This window comes from Anomaloglossus baeobatrachus, chromosome 8 (genome assembly GCF_048569485.1).
Source record: "Anomaloglossus baeobatrachus isolate aAnoBae1 chromosome 8, aAnoBae1.hap1, whole genome shotgun sequence".
Taxonomy (NCBI): domain Eukaryota; kingdom Metazoa; phylum Chordata; class Amphibia; order Anura; family Aromobatidae; genus Anomaloglossus; species Anomaloglossus baeobatrachus.
The window spans coordinates 230317159-230333315 of record NC_134360.1 but is presented as its reverse complement, the minus strand read 5'-3'; the positions used below and the strand labels follow the sequence as shown (position 1 = coordinate 230333315).

Genomic DNA, 16157 nt, shown 5'->3' with positions numbered 1-16157 from the left:
CGTAAACATCCCGCCCACCTCCTTCCTTCCTCATTGCAGGCGGGACGCAAGTAGATGTTCCTCGCTCCTGCGGCTTCGTACACAGCGATGTGTGCTGCCGCAGGAACGAGGAACAACATCGTACCTGTTGCTGCAGCGAAATTATGAAAATGACCGACACTACACAGATCACCGATTTTCGACGCTTTTGCGATCGTTTATCGGTGCTTCTAGGCTTTACACGTTGCGATGTCGTTACCGGCGCAGGATGTGCGTCACTTTCGATTTGACCCTGAAGATATCGCAGTAGCGATGTCGCAACGTGCAAAGTACCCCTAAGACTAAAATTCTGTACCCCATTTCATCAGTTTTCCATAGAATTATGGCATAGAAATATTGGAATTTAGAAAAATGTCTGCTCCTCTGACAGTTGCATCTAAATGGTGCAGCTCTTGTCGTTTTTATGCCACTCTTCCCAACTTTTTGAAAAGTGAGTGGAGCTTTGTGCAAGGAGGTGCAACAGAGCGTGGCAAAATAAAATTTAAGTTTATGCAACAAAAGTTGCAAAAGTTACAGCAGAAATGTATTTTAATTGAAATATATTTCTCACTGCAGCTAAAAGATGCACCAAGTTCATAAAAGGCGCAATCTAGATACTTTAGCGGATCCTACGGCATTGCACGTCCCTCTAGCCTGGGATGAAAAATGCACAAATGGAGGTCTTAGTTCTCATCTTCCAAATACAGCACTGATTTGTGAATTTTAGACACTGATTACGTTTCATTAAAAATAAATAAGGCCAAATGTTTGGGGGTTTTCTCGTTGCCTGGTACAAACCCTTACCTTTATTGAATATAGTGCAGCAAATTAACATTTCTGAGCAAAAGTAGCACTTAAAAACCAATACAAAAAAAATGGACCAAGATGCAGAATGACAAAGCACCAATTTCAGCTTAGATCTGAGCGCAGCATGAAATGACAAGATGCGACTCTCTAAAGATAAAGTACATAAAACACAAATACATTTTTAATTTACACCAACGTATCTTTTCCATGATCGCTCCGGCATCATATAGTACAGAGATCCTGTGCCGTCTGCCATCTTCCACCAACCTCCTGTTGCAGACACAGACACTGTCCACAATCCTTTGCCTTGTTTTTACTGAATTTCTGGTGACCAAATGCAAAATAAAGGGTGATGAGAATGCAGACAGCTTGGATTCCAACAGAATAGGGTGGCTAAGAAAAAAAAAAAAATACAGTAGTTCCTATAGTATGCCACAAAGTCTTGGCACCATTTTCCACCAAATTGTCCAACCTAAAAGTTAATGCTTTGTATTTTACCGTCTGGGTCGCTTCATGCAGGGACTGGTGACCTCAGCCGGATGGAGCCATCCTACATGATGGAACATTTCCCTTTCAGCTTCTCCTTCTTTTTCTGTTGTCTGGACTTCTTTCCGGCCACCTGAAGACTCACAGTTCTCCTCTTCTCCAAATTTAAAAGTTCTTGGAACAATTCCTGCACATTGTAGTTGAGTTTGGCAGAGGTCTCCATGAAGGAACACTTCCACTTATTGGCCAAGCTTTCCCCTTCTGAATTCTGGACCTCCCTTAGAGACTCATCGCTCTTATTCCCGACCAACATGATGGGAATGCTGTGGGTGTCTCCTTTGATCTGACAGATTTGGTCATAAATTGGCTTCAGTTCTTCCACAGACTGTTTGCTGGTGACGGAGTAGACCAAGATGAAAGCATGACCCTTGGAGATGGACAACCTCTGCATGGCGGGGAACTGGTGGCTTCCTGTGGTGTCGGTGATCTGGAGGGTGCAGATGTTCTTGTCGCAGCTGATGACCTGTCTGTAGGTATCTTCTATGGTGGGGATATAGGTTTCTCGAAAAGTTCCTCGAACAAAACGAAGGACCAGGGAACTTTTTCCAACTCCTGCTGCCCCGAATACGACCACCCGGTAATCATTGCTTTGCTCGGGCATCTTGGATGGAAAGATTAAGGTTTTAGGTAGAAATGCAGAGACTGGAAACAGTTACATGCCGAAACAACATGGATACCTGTTGAGGAAAATGGAAAAGGTTGAAAAATGACGTTTCTGCAAAAAATAGAATATAAAACCAAATAAGAAGCAGAACAACAGATGGATAGAGCACCTGCTTCTACTAGTGACATCCCCGACGGATAGTGCGATCCCCAAGTGCCTGGAAGTGTACAAGTCAGGATGCGACTGGCCAAATGATCAGCTAATTACAGCTTTGGTCAAATCCCTTGATGCGCCTCACTAGGGTGGACGTGCTAGACGGAGAGCAGGGACCTTACCTTGCCGGAGCGCCGTGCCGTCTCCCAACCTTCCTGCTGTCTGGAGGAGGTTTGATTACTACATCTCTCGCAGACAGCTCAGCCGGATGAAATCAGGAGCTCCCTCCCTTTTCCATATATATTTATATATATTTTTTTTTTAATATTGGTTTTGAATGGCATGAGCAATATTAGAGGATTGGTGCCATCTAGTGGATGCAGGCAGCCGGTTCACATATTCCTACTAACAGCTGATTAATATTGCTGGGAGGATGGAGGATTGGGAAAGTGTGGATTAACCGTTTGTTAATTATGTGTAATGTAGTTTTATTTTTAAAAAGTCCTGATCGGACAGGAGGTAGGAAAATGATTCTACTTGTGTAATTTATGGCTAAGTCTGTACATGGCCCCCCATTCAGTGGCGTAACTAGAGTTTGATCGGCCCCAGTGCAAAGTTTAGACCTGGCCCCCCCCCCTTACAACTGTACATTAACACTCTCTGGGCACGGAATAATGACGCCGACACTCAGGGTACAGGATAATGTGGCTGACACTTGGCTCTTTCCCTCAGCACTCATGTTTTCCATGGTCTGAAATCCCTCTATCAGCACCAAGGTTTCCAATGTTGTTATATCCATCTTGTTCTCAGCACGCACCTTCCCCATGTTCTGCTATACATCTTTCCCTCAGCACCCAGCTTTCCCATGATATCAAAGCATGGGAAAGCTGGGTGCTGAGGGAAAGAGCCTCTTTCCCTCAGCACAAAACATATCCATCCCATGCTTTTATCTTTGTCCCCTCTCGTATATAGCTCTCCAAATACTATAATGGCCCCCACATAGCCTTCCATGTAGTATAATGGGTCCCACATAACCCTTCATATATTATAATGCAGCCCCCATAGTCCTTCATATTGTATTATGCAGCCCACATACTGTTTAATGCACACCCATAAGCCTCTATATATATTATAATGTAGCCCCATAGTCCTACATGTTTTATAATGCAGCCCCATAGTCCATGTATAATGTGTCTTTCATATTGTGTTACGCAGCCCCCATACCATTTAATGCAGCCCCCCTAAGCCTCTGGCCACCATGTACTCACTGATTAAAAAAAAAATAAAATAATAATAATAAACAAGTCCTTACCTCTCCTCCTCGTTCCCCCTCTGCTCTGGTCAGAGCGTCCTCTCGTCCCACGCTCCGCAAGTCTCAGCACAGCAGTCGCACAAGAGTGAAGTCACCATGCTCTGCTGCACTGGGACGTCAAGCGCAGGTACAGGGGGAGAATGATGAAGGATGGAGCGGAGCACTCCGCTTTTCTGGAGAGCAGCCAGCTGCTTCTCTGCAGAGCGGGTGCTGGGCCCTTAAACCTGCCGGGCCCGGTCGCGATAACTGACCACTATCGTTACACCCCTCCCCCATCTTCTTCACATTGCATGGATTAGAGTTCAGTGCGCCAATCACTAACTTTGAAAAAAAAACAGAAGAGAGATGATAAATGTATGTTTGCTGAGGATCCCGTTACTGGATACTCCACCTCTGATCATGAGGACAGGGTCCCAAAGTCCAGAATGTGAATGGAGCTGTAATGAGCATGGGTGACCTCTGCTGTATAGGAGTGATGGTCGCACATGCTCACAACGCTCCAGTCACCAGGGACCTCCATTCATAGGATCAGTGAGGGGTCTAAGCAATCATGTATTTATCATCAGGGATGGGATAGGTCACAAGTGATTTTTTTTAATGGAAAAACCCCTAACCAAGCTAGTTTTGGTTAACAGGGTTGTCCAAGCTTAAGGATTCAAGACTGCAGACACTATGTGACTGCACTCTGAATCCTCACTGCGTGGTGAAGTGTGTAAATCGCATACTTTTGGTCAAATGACCACCAGCTCCGCGGCACCAGAGAAACCTGACTGTGCCCAATATGAGAACTCACTAGCCAAGAGTCACATAGAGAGTGACTGCAGACTGGAACCCCAAGCTTGGACCTTAAGGACCTTTCCTCATAGCATTTATGACTTTCTTTGTATAGTGAGACAAACTGTGTGTTATTTTTTGAGAAAGTCTATATTCTGTGGAGTTGCAAGAATATAAATTTATGCAGTTTTTTTTCCCTCTTTAGAATGGCAGAATACAGTGAGGAAAAAAGTATTTCGTCAGCCACCAATTGTGCAGGTTCTCCCACTTATAGAAATGAGATTTACCTGTAATTGACATCATAGGTGACCACAACTATGAGAGGTAAAATGAGAAAACAAATCCATAAAAATCACCTTGTCGGATTTGGCAATATTTTTATATTTGCAAATTATGATGGAAAATAAGTAGTCACCTAAAACATGCAAGATTTCTGGCTCTCACAGACCTGTAACTTATTCTTTAAGAGGCTCCTCTGTCCTCCACTCATTACCTGTAGTAATGGCACCTGTGTGAACTTATCAGTATAAAAAGACAGCTGTCCACAACCTCAGTCACACTCCAAACTCCACTATGGTAAAGACAACAGAGCCATCAAAGGACACCAGAAATAAAATTATAGCCCTGCACCAGGCTGGGAAAACTGAATCTGCAATAGGCAAGCAGCTTGGTGTGATGAAATCAACTGTGGGAGCAATAATAAGAAAATGGAAGACATACAAGACCACTGATAATCTCCCTTGATCTGGGGCTCCATGCAAGATCTCACCCCGTGGAGTCAATATGATCACAACAACGGTGAGAAAAAATCCCAGACCCACATGGGGGAACCTAGTGTATGATCTGCATAGAGCTTGGACCACCAAAGGCTAACATCAGTAACACACTACACCGCCAGGGACTCAGATCCTGCAGAGCCAGACGTGTTCCCCTGCTTAAGCCAGTACATGTCCGGGCCCATCTGAAGTTTGCTAGAGATCATTTGGATTATCCAGAAGAGTAGTGGGAGAATGTCATATGGTCTGATGAAACCAAAGTAGAACTGTTTGGTAGAAACACAACTCATGTTTGGAGGAGACAGAATGCTGAGTTGCATCCAAAGAACACCATACCTACTGTGAAGCATGGGGGAGGCAACATCATGCTTTGGGGCTGTTTCTCTGCAAAGGAACCAGGATGACTGATCCGTGTACATGAAAGAATGAATGGGGCCATGTATCGTGAGATTTTGAGTGCAAACATCCTTCCATCAGCAAGGGTATTGAAGAGGAAACATGGCTGGGTCTTTCAGCATGATCATGATCCCAAGCACAGCACCAGGGCAACGAAGGAGCGGCTTCGTAAGAAGCATATGAAGGTCCTGGAGTAGCCTAGCCAGTCACCAGACCTCAACCCCATAGGAAACCTTTGGAGGGAGTTGAAAATCTGTGTTGTCCAGTGACAGGCCCAAAACATCAATCCTCTAGAGGAAATCTGCATGGAGGAATGGGCCAAAATACCACCAACAGTGTGTGCCAACCTTGTGAAGATTTACAGTAAACGTTTCACCTCTGTCAATGCCAACAAAAGGATATAGAACAAAATAATGAGATGAACTTTTTTATTGACCAAATACTTATTTTCCCACCATAATTTGCAAAAAAAATAAAAAAAATCTTCCAAACTCAGACAAGGTGATTTTCTGGATTTTTTTTGTTCAAAGTTTATTAGAATAGAAGAAGATAATCAAACAATTGCACAGCGCGCAGGCTGAGGGTATATATCCCAAGCTAGCTGCTAAAAACATCACAGTTCCTTGACTACACCTGCGCCACTGGCGACCAAAAATAACAAGTACAATTGGTATTTGTGTGGAATAGGAAGAACAAGTTGAAAAATAAAGAGATAAAGAAGAGGAGGTGGAAGAAGAATTTAGAGACAGTAAAGACAACAGAAACGTGGGAAAGTAAGGTGAAAGGGGAAGGGTACAAAGGGTTCCCACCTGAATGGACGCGCCCTCCTACATCAAAACCACATTTTCAAGGCTAACCTTCCAGGTACAGAAATAAGAGAATGGAAAATTACCTACATATCTGCCTCCCGTGAAACCATAGACCCATATCCGGTGAGTCCCTGAACATGATCCACAGGGCCCACGTAGCATCAACTTTGTCCTTGTTGCCGAGTGTCTGACCGATCAAGGTCTCCATCCTGAGGATATCGTTGCACTCTGCTATGAATTCATCCCGTGATGGGATTCTAGTTTGCTTCCAATATCTTGGAATTAGGTTTCTGGCAGCTGTTAAAAAAGGTCTTAAACCTTTCCTAAACCCTGAAGCAGAAACATTCCCGAGGGACAGGAGAGCTAACTTTTGTGGGCTGGATCTGCCTCTAGGATAGTTTATTGAGTAACTGGAAAATGCTCTCCCAGAATGATCTCACCGGGGACATGACCACCAGATAGGAGTGAGGGTTCCCCTCTCCTTTTGGCTTCTGGATTTTTTTTTCTCATAGTTGTGGTCACCTATGATGTCAATTACAGGCCTCTCTTATCTTTATAAGTGGTAGACCCTGCACAATTGGTGGTTGCACTAAATACTTTTTTTCTCCACTCTACATGAATATACCCAATGTGCTTCATTCTGCATTGATCGCAATACAGAAAGTGTTAAACTGGCCAGAACAGTTTTCTCTGATCCCGGTCATTAGTGCTGGAGGAATACTGTTGATCGCAGCCGTCCTCCAGCACTAAAGCTTCTACGTAATCACCATCATGTTCAGGGAAGACAATTGTGGCAAGAAAGGTAGAAATGATCCTCACCATGACATGGACATGAAATAGGAGCCATCAGCGCTCGAGAATTGGACATATTTGTAGAACAATTCTAGGGCATCTTCATTAGGCCATCCCTTTGTTATTCCTCCTGGAAATACGCTATTAAGTTGGTGAAAGGGGCATTACGCTTCCTCACGTTTGCCCTATGGGTGCATCTCCTTGAAATCTGTCAGAATCCGCAGGGATGGGACGGTCCAGGGAGCCGCACCGCTGACAAGGGGAATTGTGATGGCCAAGTAGGTTTTTATAGACATTGGGGCTCTGTGCAGAAAGTAAAAGTGAGAGAGCCTGGCACAACATGTAATATTTATGGAGACCTTTCGACCCAGTGGCACACGAGAAGGATTGGGCAGTTGGCTTTCAGCACACCCAATCTTTGTTTTCTAACAGTAAATAAACCATCGCCAAAATGTGTCTGGCAGCAGCTTACGCCAATGTCAGCAAACAGAACACACGAAGTAAAAGGTAAAACATACAATAGAGGAAATACTTGATCCTCTGATGATTTTGCAAGTTTTCCCACCTACAAAGAATGGAGAGGTCTGTAATTTTTATCGTAGGTAACTTCAACTGTGACAGACAGAATTTTCCCCACACAAAAACAAGCAAACAAAAAAAAAACCTCAAACAGTAAATCCCATTGTATGATTTTTAAATAATTAATTTGAATTTTATTGTATGAAACAAGTATTATAATAGGCAAGCAGCTTGGTGAGAAGGCAACAACTGTTGGCGCAATTATTAGAAAGTTGAAGAAACACAAGATGACTGTGAATCTTGCTTTGTCTGTGGCTCCATACAAAATCTCGCCTCGTGGGGCAAGTATGATTCTGAGAAAGGTCAAGAATCAGCGCAGAACTACATGGGTGGACCTGGTCAATGACCTGAAGAGAGCTGGGATCACAGTCTCAAAGATTACAGGTAGTAACACACACCACCACCATGGATTAAAATCAATGCAGGGCAACGAGGTCCCCCTGCTCACACCAACACATGTCCAGGTCCGTTCGAAGTTCGCCAATGACCATCTGGATGATCCAGAGGAGGCATGGGAGGAGGTCATATGGTCAGATAAGACCAATATAGAACTTTTTGGTATCAACTTCACTCGCCATGTTTGGAGGAAGAAGTTAGATGAGTACAACCCCAAGAACACCACACTACTGTGAAGCATGGGGGTGGAAACATCATATATTGGGGTGGGGGTGTTTCTGCAAAGTAGATAGGACGACTGCACCATATTGAAGGGAGGATGGATGGGATCATGTATTGCGAGATTTTGACCAACAACCTCATTCCCTCAGTAACAGAATTGACAATGGGTCGTGGCTGCATTTTCCAGGATGACAATGACCCAAAACATACAGCTAAGGCAACTAAGGAGCAGCCATGCAAGACGCATTTCAAGGTCCTGGAGTGGCCTAGCCAGTCTCCAGACTTGAACCCAATAGAAAATCTTTGGAGGTGCTGAAACCCAGTGTTGCCCAGCGACAGCCCTGAAAAATCTGGAAAAGATCTGTATAGAGGATGAACCTGAAAGATCTGTATGGGGGAGGAGTGACCGAAACCCCTGCTGCAGTGTGTGCAAACCTGGTGAAGAGCTACAGGACACATACGACCTCTGTATCTGCAAACAAAGGTTTCTACCAAATATTAAGTTCTGTTTTTCTATATTTCATGCAATCAAATGCAAATGATTTTTTTTTATAAATCATACAATAGGATTTTCTGGATTTTTTTATTCTATCGCAGTTGAAGTTACCTACGATAAACATTACAGACCTCACCATTCCTTGTAGGTGGGAATATATGCAAAATCAGCAGAGGATCAAATACTTATTTTTGCCACTGTATATCTGTTCACCAAAGCCAAGAAAACAGTCAAAATAGGATGCGAGGCAAGGAACTTCAGACCAGATTCTGAGACATTGAATAGAAGAAAAAAATCCAGCATTTGCAAAAAAAAAGAAGACTTGTAGAGTTAAAACATCACCTTTATTCCAAAAAGGTTAAAAGTACAAAGAATTATAGAAACATGTATGGGAGTGAACACCGGTCTACGCGGCCCATGAACTTCAAGCTATGCTACTGGTGATGAGTCACATGTTCAGACAATCAGATGTGCCCACACCCACTGCTCCTGATTTTTTATGAGCTCGTGTGACGCCAGCCTAAATGTCAGTGTGCGTCTCTTCCAGGGGTATCTGTCTAATTAATTATTTTCACTATTAGTTTATTACAGGACTTGTCCACCCACTACTCGAACCACCCCTTCTCAATCCCTATATTAATCTAGTAAAATAATATCACCTATATATCTACTTCAGATGCTGGTGCTGTGGGCATGGATTCTCCTGGGGCTTGTGTGACATAACTGTCCCCTCCTTCAGATCTCTGACTGCCCTCAAGATGGCTCGTTTGTCCGAAGATAGGGACAGTGAAGCGGCCGCTGATTGGCCTCAGGGATTGTTATATCACACAAGCCCCAACAGAACCGGTGGCAACACAGGTGGAATGGCGCTGGCACCAAATGTGAGTATAAAAAGGTATGTATGCAGGGAGCTCCCCCCAGTCACGGCTGCATAAATCCATAATCCATATGCGGTGAGCTCCCACTAGTGGTGGCTGCATAAATCCATATGCGGTGAGCTCCCACTAGTGGTGGCTGCATAAATCCATATGCGGTGAGCTCCCACTAGTGGTGGCTGCGTAAATCCATATGCGGTGAGCTCCCACTAGTGGTGGCTGCGTAAATCCATATGCGGTGAGCTCCCACTAGTGGTGGCTGCGTAAATCCATATGCGGTGAGCTCCCACTAGTGGTGGCTGCGTAAATCCATATGCGGTGAGCTCCCTCTAGTGGTGGCTGCATAAATCCATATGCGGTGAGCTCCCACTAGTGGTGGCTGCATAAATCCATATGCGGTGAGCTCCCTCTAGTGGTGGCTGCATAAATCCATATGCGGTGAGCTCCCACTAGTGGTGGCTGCATAAATCCATATGCGGTGAGCTCCCACTAGTGGTGGCTGCATAAATCCATATGCGGTGAGCTCCCACTAGTGGTGGCTGCGTAAATCCATATGCGGTGAGCTCCCACTAGTGGTGGCTGCGTAAATCCATATGCGGTGAGCTCCCACTAGTGGTGGCTGCGTAAATCCATATGCGGTGAGCTCCCTCTAGTGGTGGCTGCATAAATCCATATGCGGTGAGCTCCCACTAGTGGTGGCTGCATAAATCCATATGCGGTGAGCTCCCACTAGTGGTGGCTGCATAAATCCATATGCGGTGAGCTCCCACTAGTGGTGGCTGCATAAATCCATATGCGGTGAGCTCCCACTAGTGGTGGCTGCGTAAATCCATATGCGGTGAACTCCCACTAGTGGTGGCTGCGTAAATCCATATGCGGTGAGCTCCCACTAGTGGTGGCTGCGTAAATCCATATGCGGTGAGCTCCCTCTAGTGGTGGCTGCATAAATCCATATGCGGTGAGCTCCCACTAGTGGTGGCTGCATAAATCCATATGCGGTGAGCTCCCTCTAGTGGTGGCTGCATAAATCCATATGCGGTGAGCTCCCACTAGTGGTGGCTGCATAAATCCATATGCGGTGAGCTCCCACTAGTGGTGGCTGCGTAAATCCATATGCGGTGAGCTCCCACTAGTGGTGGCTGCGTAAATCCATATGCGGTGAGCTCCCACTAGTGGTGGCTGCGTAAATCCATATGCGGTGAGCTCCCACTAGTGGTGGCTGCGTAAATCCATATGCGGTGAGCTCCCTCTAGTGGTGGCTGCATAAATCCATATGCGGTGAGCTCCCACTAGTGGTGGCTGCATAAATCCATATGCGGTGAGCTCCCACTAGTGGTGGCTGCATAAATCCATATGCGGTGAGCTCCCACTAGTGGTGGCTGCATAAATCCATATGCGGTGAGCTCCCACTAGTGGTGGCTGCGTAAATCCATATGCGGTGAGCTCCCACTAGTGGTGGCTGCGTAAATCCATATGCGGTGAGCTCCCACTAGTGGTGGCTGCGTAAATCCATATGCGGTGAGCTCCCTCTAGTGGTGGCTGCATAAATCCATATGCGGTGAGCTCCCACTAGTGGTGGCTGCATAAATCCATATGCGGTGAGCTCCCACTAGTGGTGGCTGCATAAATCCATATGCGGTGAGCTCCCACTAGTGGTGGCTGCATAAATCCATATGCGGTGAGCTCCCACTAGTGGTGGCTGCGTAAATCCATATGCGGTGAGCTCCCACTAGTGGTGGCTGCGTAAATCCATATGCGGTGAGCTCCCACTAGTGGTGGCTGCGTAAATCCATATGCGGTGAGCTCCCACTAGTGGTGGCTGCGTAAATCCATATGCGGTGAGCTCCCTCTAGTGGTGGCTGCATAAATCCATATGCGGTGAGCTCCCTCTAGTGGTGGCTGCATAAATCCATATGCGGTGAGCTCCCTCTAGTGGTGGCTGCATAAATCCATATGCGGTGAGCTCCCTCTAGTGGTGGCTGCATAAATCCATATGCGGTGAGCTCCCTCTAGTGGTGGCTGCATAAATCCATATGCGGTGAGCTCCCTCTAGTGGTGGCTGCATAAATCCATATGCCGTGAGCTCCCTCTAGTGGTGGCTGCATAAATCCATATGCCGTGAGCTCCCACTAGTGGTGGCTGCATAAATCCATATGCGGTGAGCTCCCACTAGTGGTGGCTGCATAAATCCATATGCGGTGAGCTCCCACTAGTGGTGGCTGCAAGCAGCGAAAAGTAAGTCATATAGTGAAATAACCTGAATAGTATCATATAGACCCCAAAAAATAGCATTGAATATTTTTAAAAAAAATAGGGAAATGCATTGCATTTCATGGCAATAACCACCCTAAAAAAAAGGTCTAAGCAAGGATAACCCTACTACAGTCCGATGTGGAAGCTGTATCCTGCCTGACCACGGAGGTTGGCACCCTGATAGCGAAGCGACACCCTCGCAAATCAATCCATACAATTATTCTCAATCAATACATAGAATCAAACAATATTACTACTAAATCTATATAATCTCTTAGCTTAGATTGACATGATGCACGTGACCAATTCCAGTGACGCTCGGTCCATCCAGATCTAGGGTCACATTCCAGTGATGACGCGTTTCCTTTCGATACCACCGGACCAGTATATGGAGCGATAATGCCATAACCCTGAATATTGCCCCCAACATTAAAGAAATAGGTGAAGGCATCAGGACTGGAATTTGATCCCGGGTCTGTATGGACAGGGACGCCTTGGATTTGACCATCAATCTAAGCTAAATGATTCTTCTGGTTTAGATGTAATATTATATGACCCCATGTATTGAATATTTTAATCATTAATTAATGAAGGTTATTGTAGGGATTGGTTTTCAGGGGCATCACTTTGCTATTAGGGTGCCAACCTCCGCGGTTAGGCCAGATACAGCTTCCAAATAGGACTACAATAGGGTTATCATTGCCTAGACCTTTTTTAGGCTGGTTATTCCAGTGCAATTTAATATATTTCCCTATTTTTAAAATATTCTCGTTATTTGGGTCCATTCAAGGCTATTTTTGCACTGATTTCTATATACCTTTCTCATGTTGGTGTTTACTTTTTCTTCTCAATGCAGATCCATAATGAATTGCTTTCAGGAGGGTATTTTTTTTTGGACATAGAAACATACAGTGTGTTCACCCATATCCTGTCCACCGCCATTAACTTGAGAACGGCGGCAGCTATAGGCATAGAAGTGGTGTCTAGGTATAGTAAAGTAGCCATGCGCTACGCAATGAAACCACCTTTAGCGCCACCTGGTGGAAAACAACGGAGTTAGCATTATTATCTCGAAAACGGAACGAGATAGAAAAAAAAAAAGTGAATTACAAAGTTGCAGGGTATCATCAATTCATACGAATCGACACCTTGCATACAGAAATGCTATGATTAGAACGTGTAAAACTCACAAGGCTGCGGACGTGAAGCGATACCTCATGGAGACCTTCCTACAAGTCATTGGGTATGGTGGCTGTGTGGCCTCCACGCTCACCTGACCTGACCCCATTGGACTTTCTGTGAGGTCACATCAAACAGCAGGTGTATGCGACCCCTCCACCATCATTGCAGGACCTATGACCACGTATCACAGATGCTTGTGCAAACGTGTCACCTACCATATTGCACAACGTGCAGCAAGATACAGTATGCTGTGCAGAGTCCAGATGTGCATTGCAGCTGACGGGGGCCACTTTGAGCATCAAAGTTAAATGAACGCCATATGCGTGACCAGCATTCAATGTTTTGGGGGGTCATGAGTTTCATATCATAGCATTTCTGTATGCAAGGTGTCGATTCATATTGAATTGATGATGCCTTACAATTTTTTAATTCACTTTTTTTTCTCTCTCTCGTTCTGTTTTCGAGATAAAAATGCTAACTCCGTTGTTTTCCACCAGGTGGCGCTACAGGTGGTTTCATTGTGTAGCGCATGGCTACTTTACTATACCTAGACACCACTTCCATGCCTATAGCTGCCGCCATTCTCAAGTTAATGGCGGTGGACAGGATATGGGTGGACACACTGTATAATAGAAACATGTGCACGACTTTTGCAATTTTCACCCAGTCCTCGTTTTGGCTTCCAAATACGGATCGTGTGAACGTGTCCTATCCGTCCTCCTGGCGCACCCATGTCTGTATTCTGATCTATAACCACATGTGTGACATCAGACCGCACTTCATGCAAAGTCTTGACATCTGCATGCAATCAAATGGCAATCAGCATCCTATAAATATATAATTGGGGCGTCCACAGCGCCCCCTTCACAGGGTTCACAAAATCTCATTTTTCAGTCTACATATATTTATACTTTTTTTCCCCCCCGCTATTTATATAAAATGAATGTTGCTATAAATTATGTTTATTTTATATTTTGTTATTTATTGAACATTCTAAAATAAAGAATTTACAAAAAAATAAACAAATAAGATTCTTAGTTCTATGCAACTAAAAAGGTACAGACCCCAAATGTCTACTGACCCCTGGGGCCCCCACTATGTCGCATAACGCACCCTACAAACCAGCAGCAGTCAGGGGGATTGATGCTCACTGGGTACAAGCATTAATGACACAGCACACCTCCTCCCCCTCCTCTTCTCTCTTTGATAAACATTTGTATCAGACATGAATGACATTGTATCCATATTGTCCCCCTGTAGAGAGGAGCCGCCTGCAGTGATGGCGGTGATTAGAGCCCCCTCCTGCAGTGTATGATCCGGAGGGACCCCCTGGCAGGTGACCCCAGAGACCCCCGCCACCCCATGTGCTGCTATACTCTGCCATCATGGGCAGCATCACTTACCTGAGGAGCTGAAATACACACTGCAAGGTGGTACATCATCCTCTTACAAAACCCAGGAAGGGGCTGCTCCATCCCCCAGGCCTGGCATAGGGGGGGCTGCAGGAATATATCCAAGCACACACACACTATATATTCCCATTGACCCTGTGGATGGATAATGACATGGGCCACACAATGCAAAGCCCTTCTCCTCCATCCATCCAGCCCCATCACACCTGCAAACTACCGCATTTAGTGCTGGTCACTGTACAGACCCCCCCTGGGTTTCATTCATGTTTTCCTGAAATGGAACATCCCATTCATGCAGCTGCAGAGGGAGAATGGGATTAACTCCCTGAGTGCTGGACAGATGGGAAGCTCTTTGTTGGATAATAGCTTGCAGCTGCTTGCATCATGCAGGGGGTTAATGCAGTATTACGCTTCATGTGCGGGGGTCCCAGGGGTCCACACTGAGAATGCTTATTATTCATCTCATTACCAGTAACAGCCTCTTCGGTCACGCCGCCCCCATCATCTGCCCTATAGTGTGGGATCAGGTGCGCTGACATCGGTGTAACCTGAAGGTGACCTTACAATACAATGGAGCAGTACAAAGCTATATACTACTGTGTAATCTGGAGGGGCCACAGAGCCGGACCCCTGTGCAAGAACACTATAGGGGACAACAGCTCATCATAATACACTATATCCCTGCTTTGGCTGCTTTGGCCGGTGTCCCCCTCAGCTCTAGGGCCCCAAGAGTGATTGCACAGGCTGCTCCAATAGTATCGCCGCCCCATTCCCATAATACTATTATTATACCATATATTACAGTGTTCAACTGTTTCATCACTGTGTCTTATCCCTGTACTGTGACATCACTGTGTATTACCCCTGTACTGTGACATCCCTGTGTGTGTTATCCCTGTACTGTGACATCACTGTGTGTATTACCCCTGTACTGTGACATCACTGTGTATTACCCCTGTACTGTGACATCACTGTGTATTACCCCTATAGTTTGACATCACTGTGTTTTACCCCTGTACTGTGACATCCCTGTGTGTATTATCCCTGTACTGTGACATCACTGTGTATTACCCCTATAGTTTGACATCACTGTGTATTACCCCTGTACTGTGACATCCCTGTGTGTGTTATCCCTGTACTGTGACATCACTGTGTATTACCCCTATAGTTTGACATCACTGTGTATTACCCCTGTACTGTGACATCCCTGTGTGTATTATCTCTGTACTGTGACATCACTGTGTGTATTACCCCTGTACTGTGACATCACTGTGTATTACCCCTGTACTGTGACATCACTGTGTGTATTATCCCTGTACTGTGACATCACTGTGTATTACCCCTGTACTGTGACATCAGTGTGTATTACCCCTGTACTGTGACATCACTGTGTATTACCCCTATAGTTTGACATCACTGTGTATTACCCCTGTACTGTGACATCCCTGTGTGTATTATCCCTGTACTGTGACATCACTGTGTATTACCCATATAGTTTGACATCACTGTGTATTACCCCTGTACTGTGACATCCCTGTGTGTATTATCCCTGTACTGTGACATCACTGTGTATTACCCCTGTACTGTGACATCACTGTGTGTATTATCCCTGTACTGTGACATCACTGTGTATTACCCCTGTACTGTGACATCACTGTGTGTATTATCCCTGTACTGTGACATCACTGTGTGTATTACCCCTATAGTTGAACATCACTGTGTATTACCCCTGTACTGTGACATCCCTGTGTGTAT

General features: G+C 45.2%; 1 protein-coding gene across 2 annotated transcripts; it reads right to left on the bottom strand.

The window, feature by feature from the left end:
- Window positions 1-793: 793 nt before the first annotated feature.
- Window positions 794-14593, bottom strand: DIRAS3 (DIRAS family GTPase 3). 2 transcript variants are annotated; one of them, XM_075321134.1, is made up of 2 exons: window positions 14394-14593; window positions 794-2048 (listed from the first exon to the last, which is right to left on the bottom strand). In XM_075321134.1, exon 2 carries the CDS (start codon window positions 1970-1972, stop codon window positions 1376-1378), a length of 597 nt encoding a protein of 198 aa, XP_075177249.1. In that variant the 5' UTR covers window positions 1973-2048; window positions 14394-14593; the 3' UTR covers window positions 794-1375. The 2 variants fall into 2 exon arrangements, with proteins under 2 accessions (XP_075177249.1, XP_075177248.1); XM_075321133.1 differs by lacking the exon at window positions 14394-14593 and adding an exon at window positions 2311-2406.
- Between the last annotated feature and the right edge of the window lie 1564 nt (window positions 14594-16157).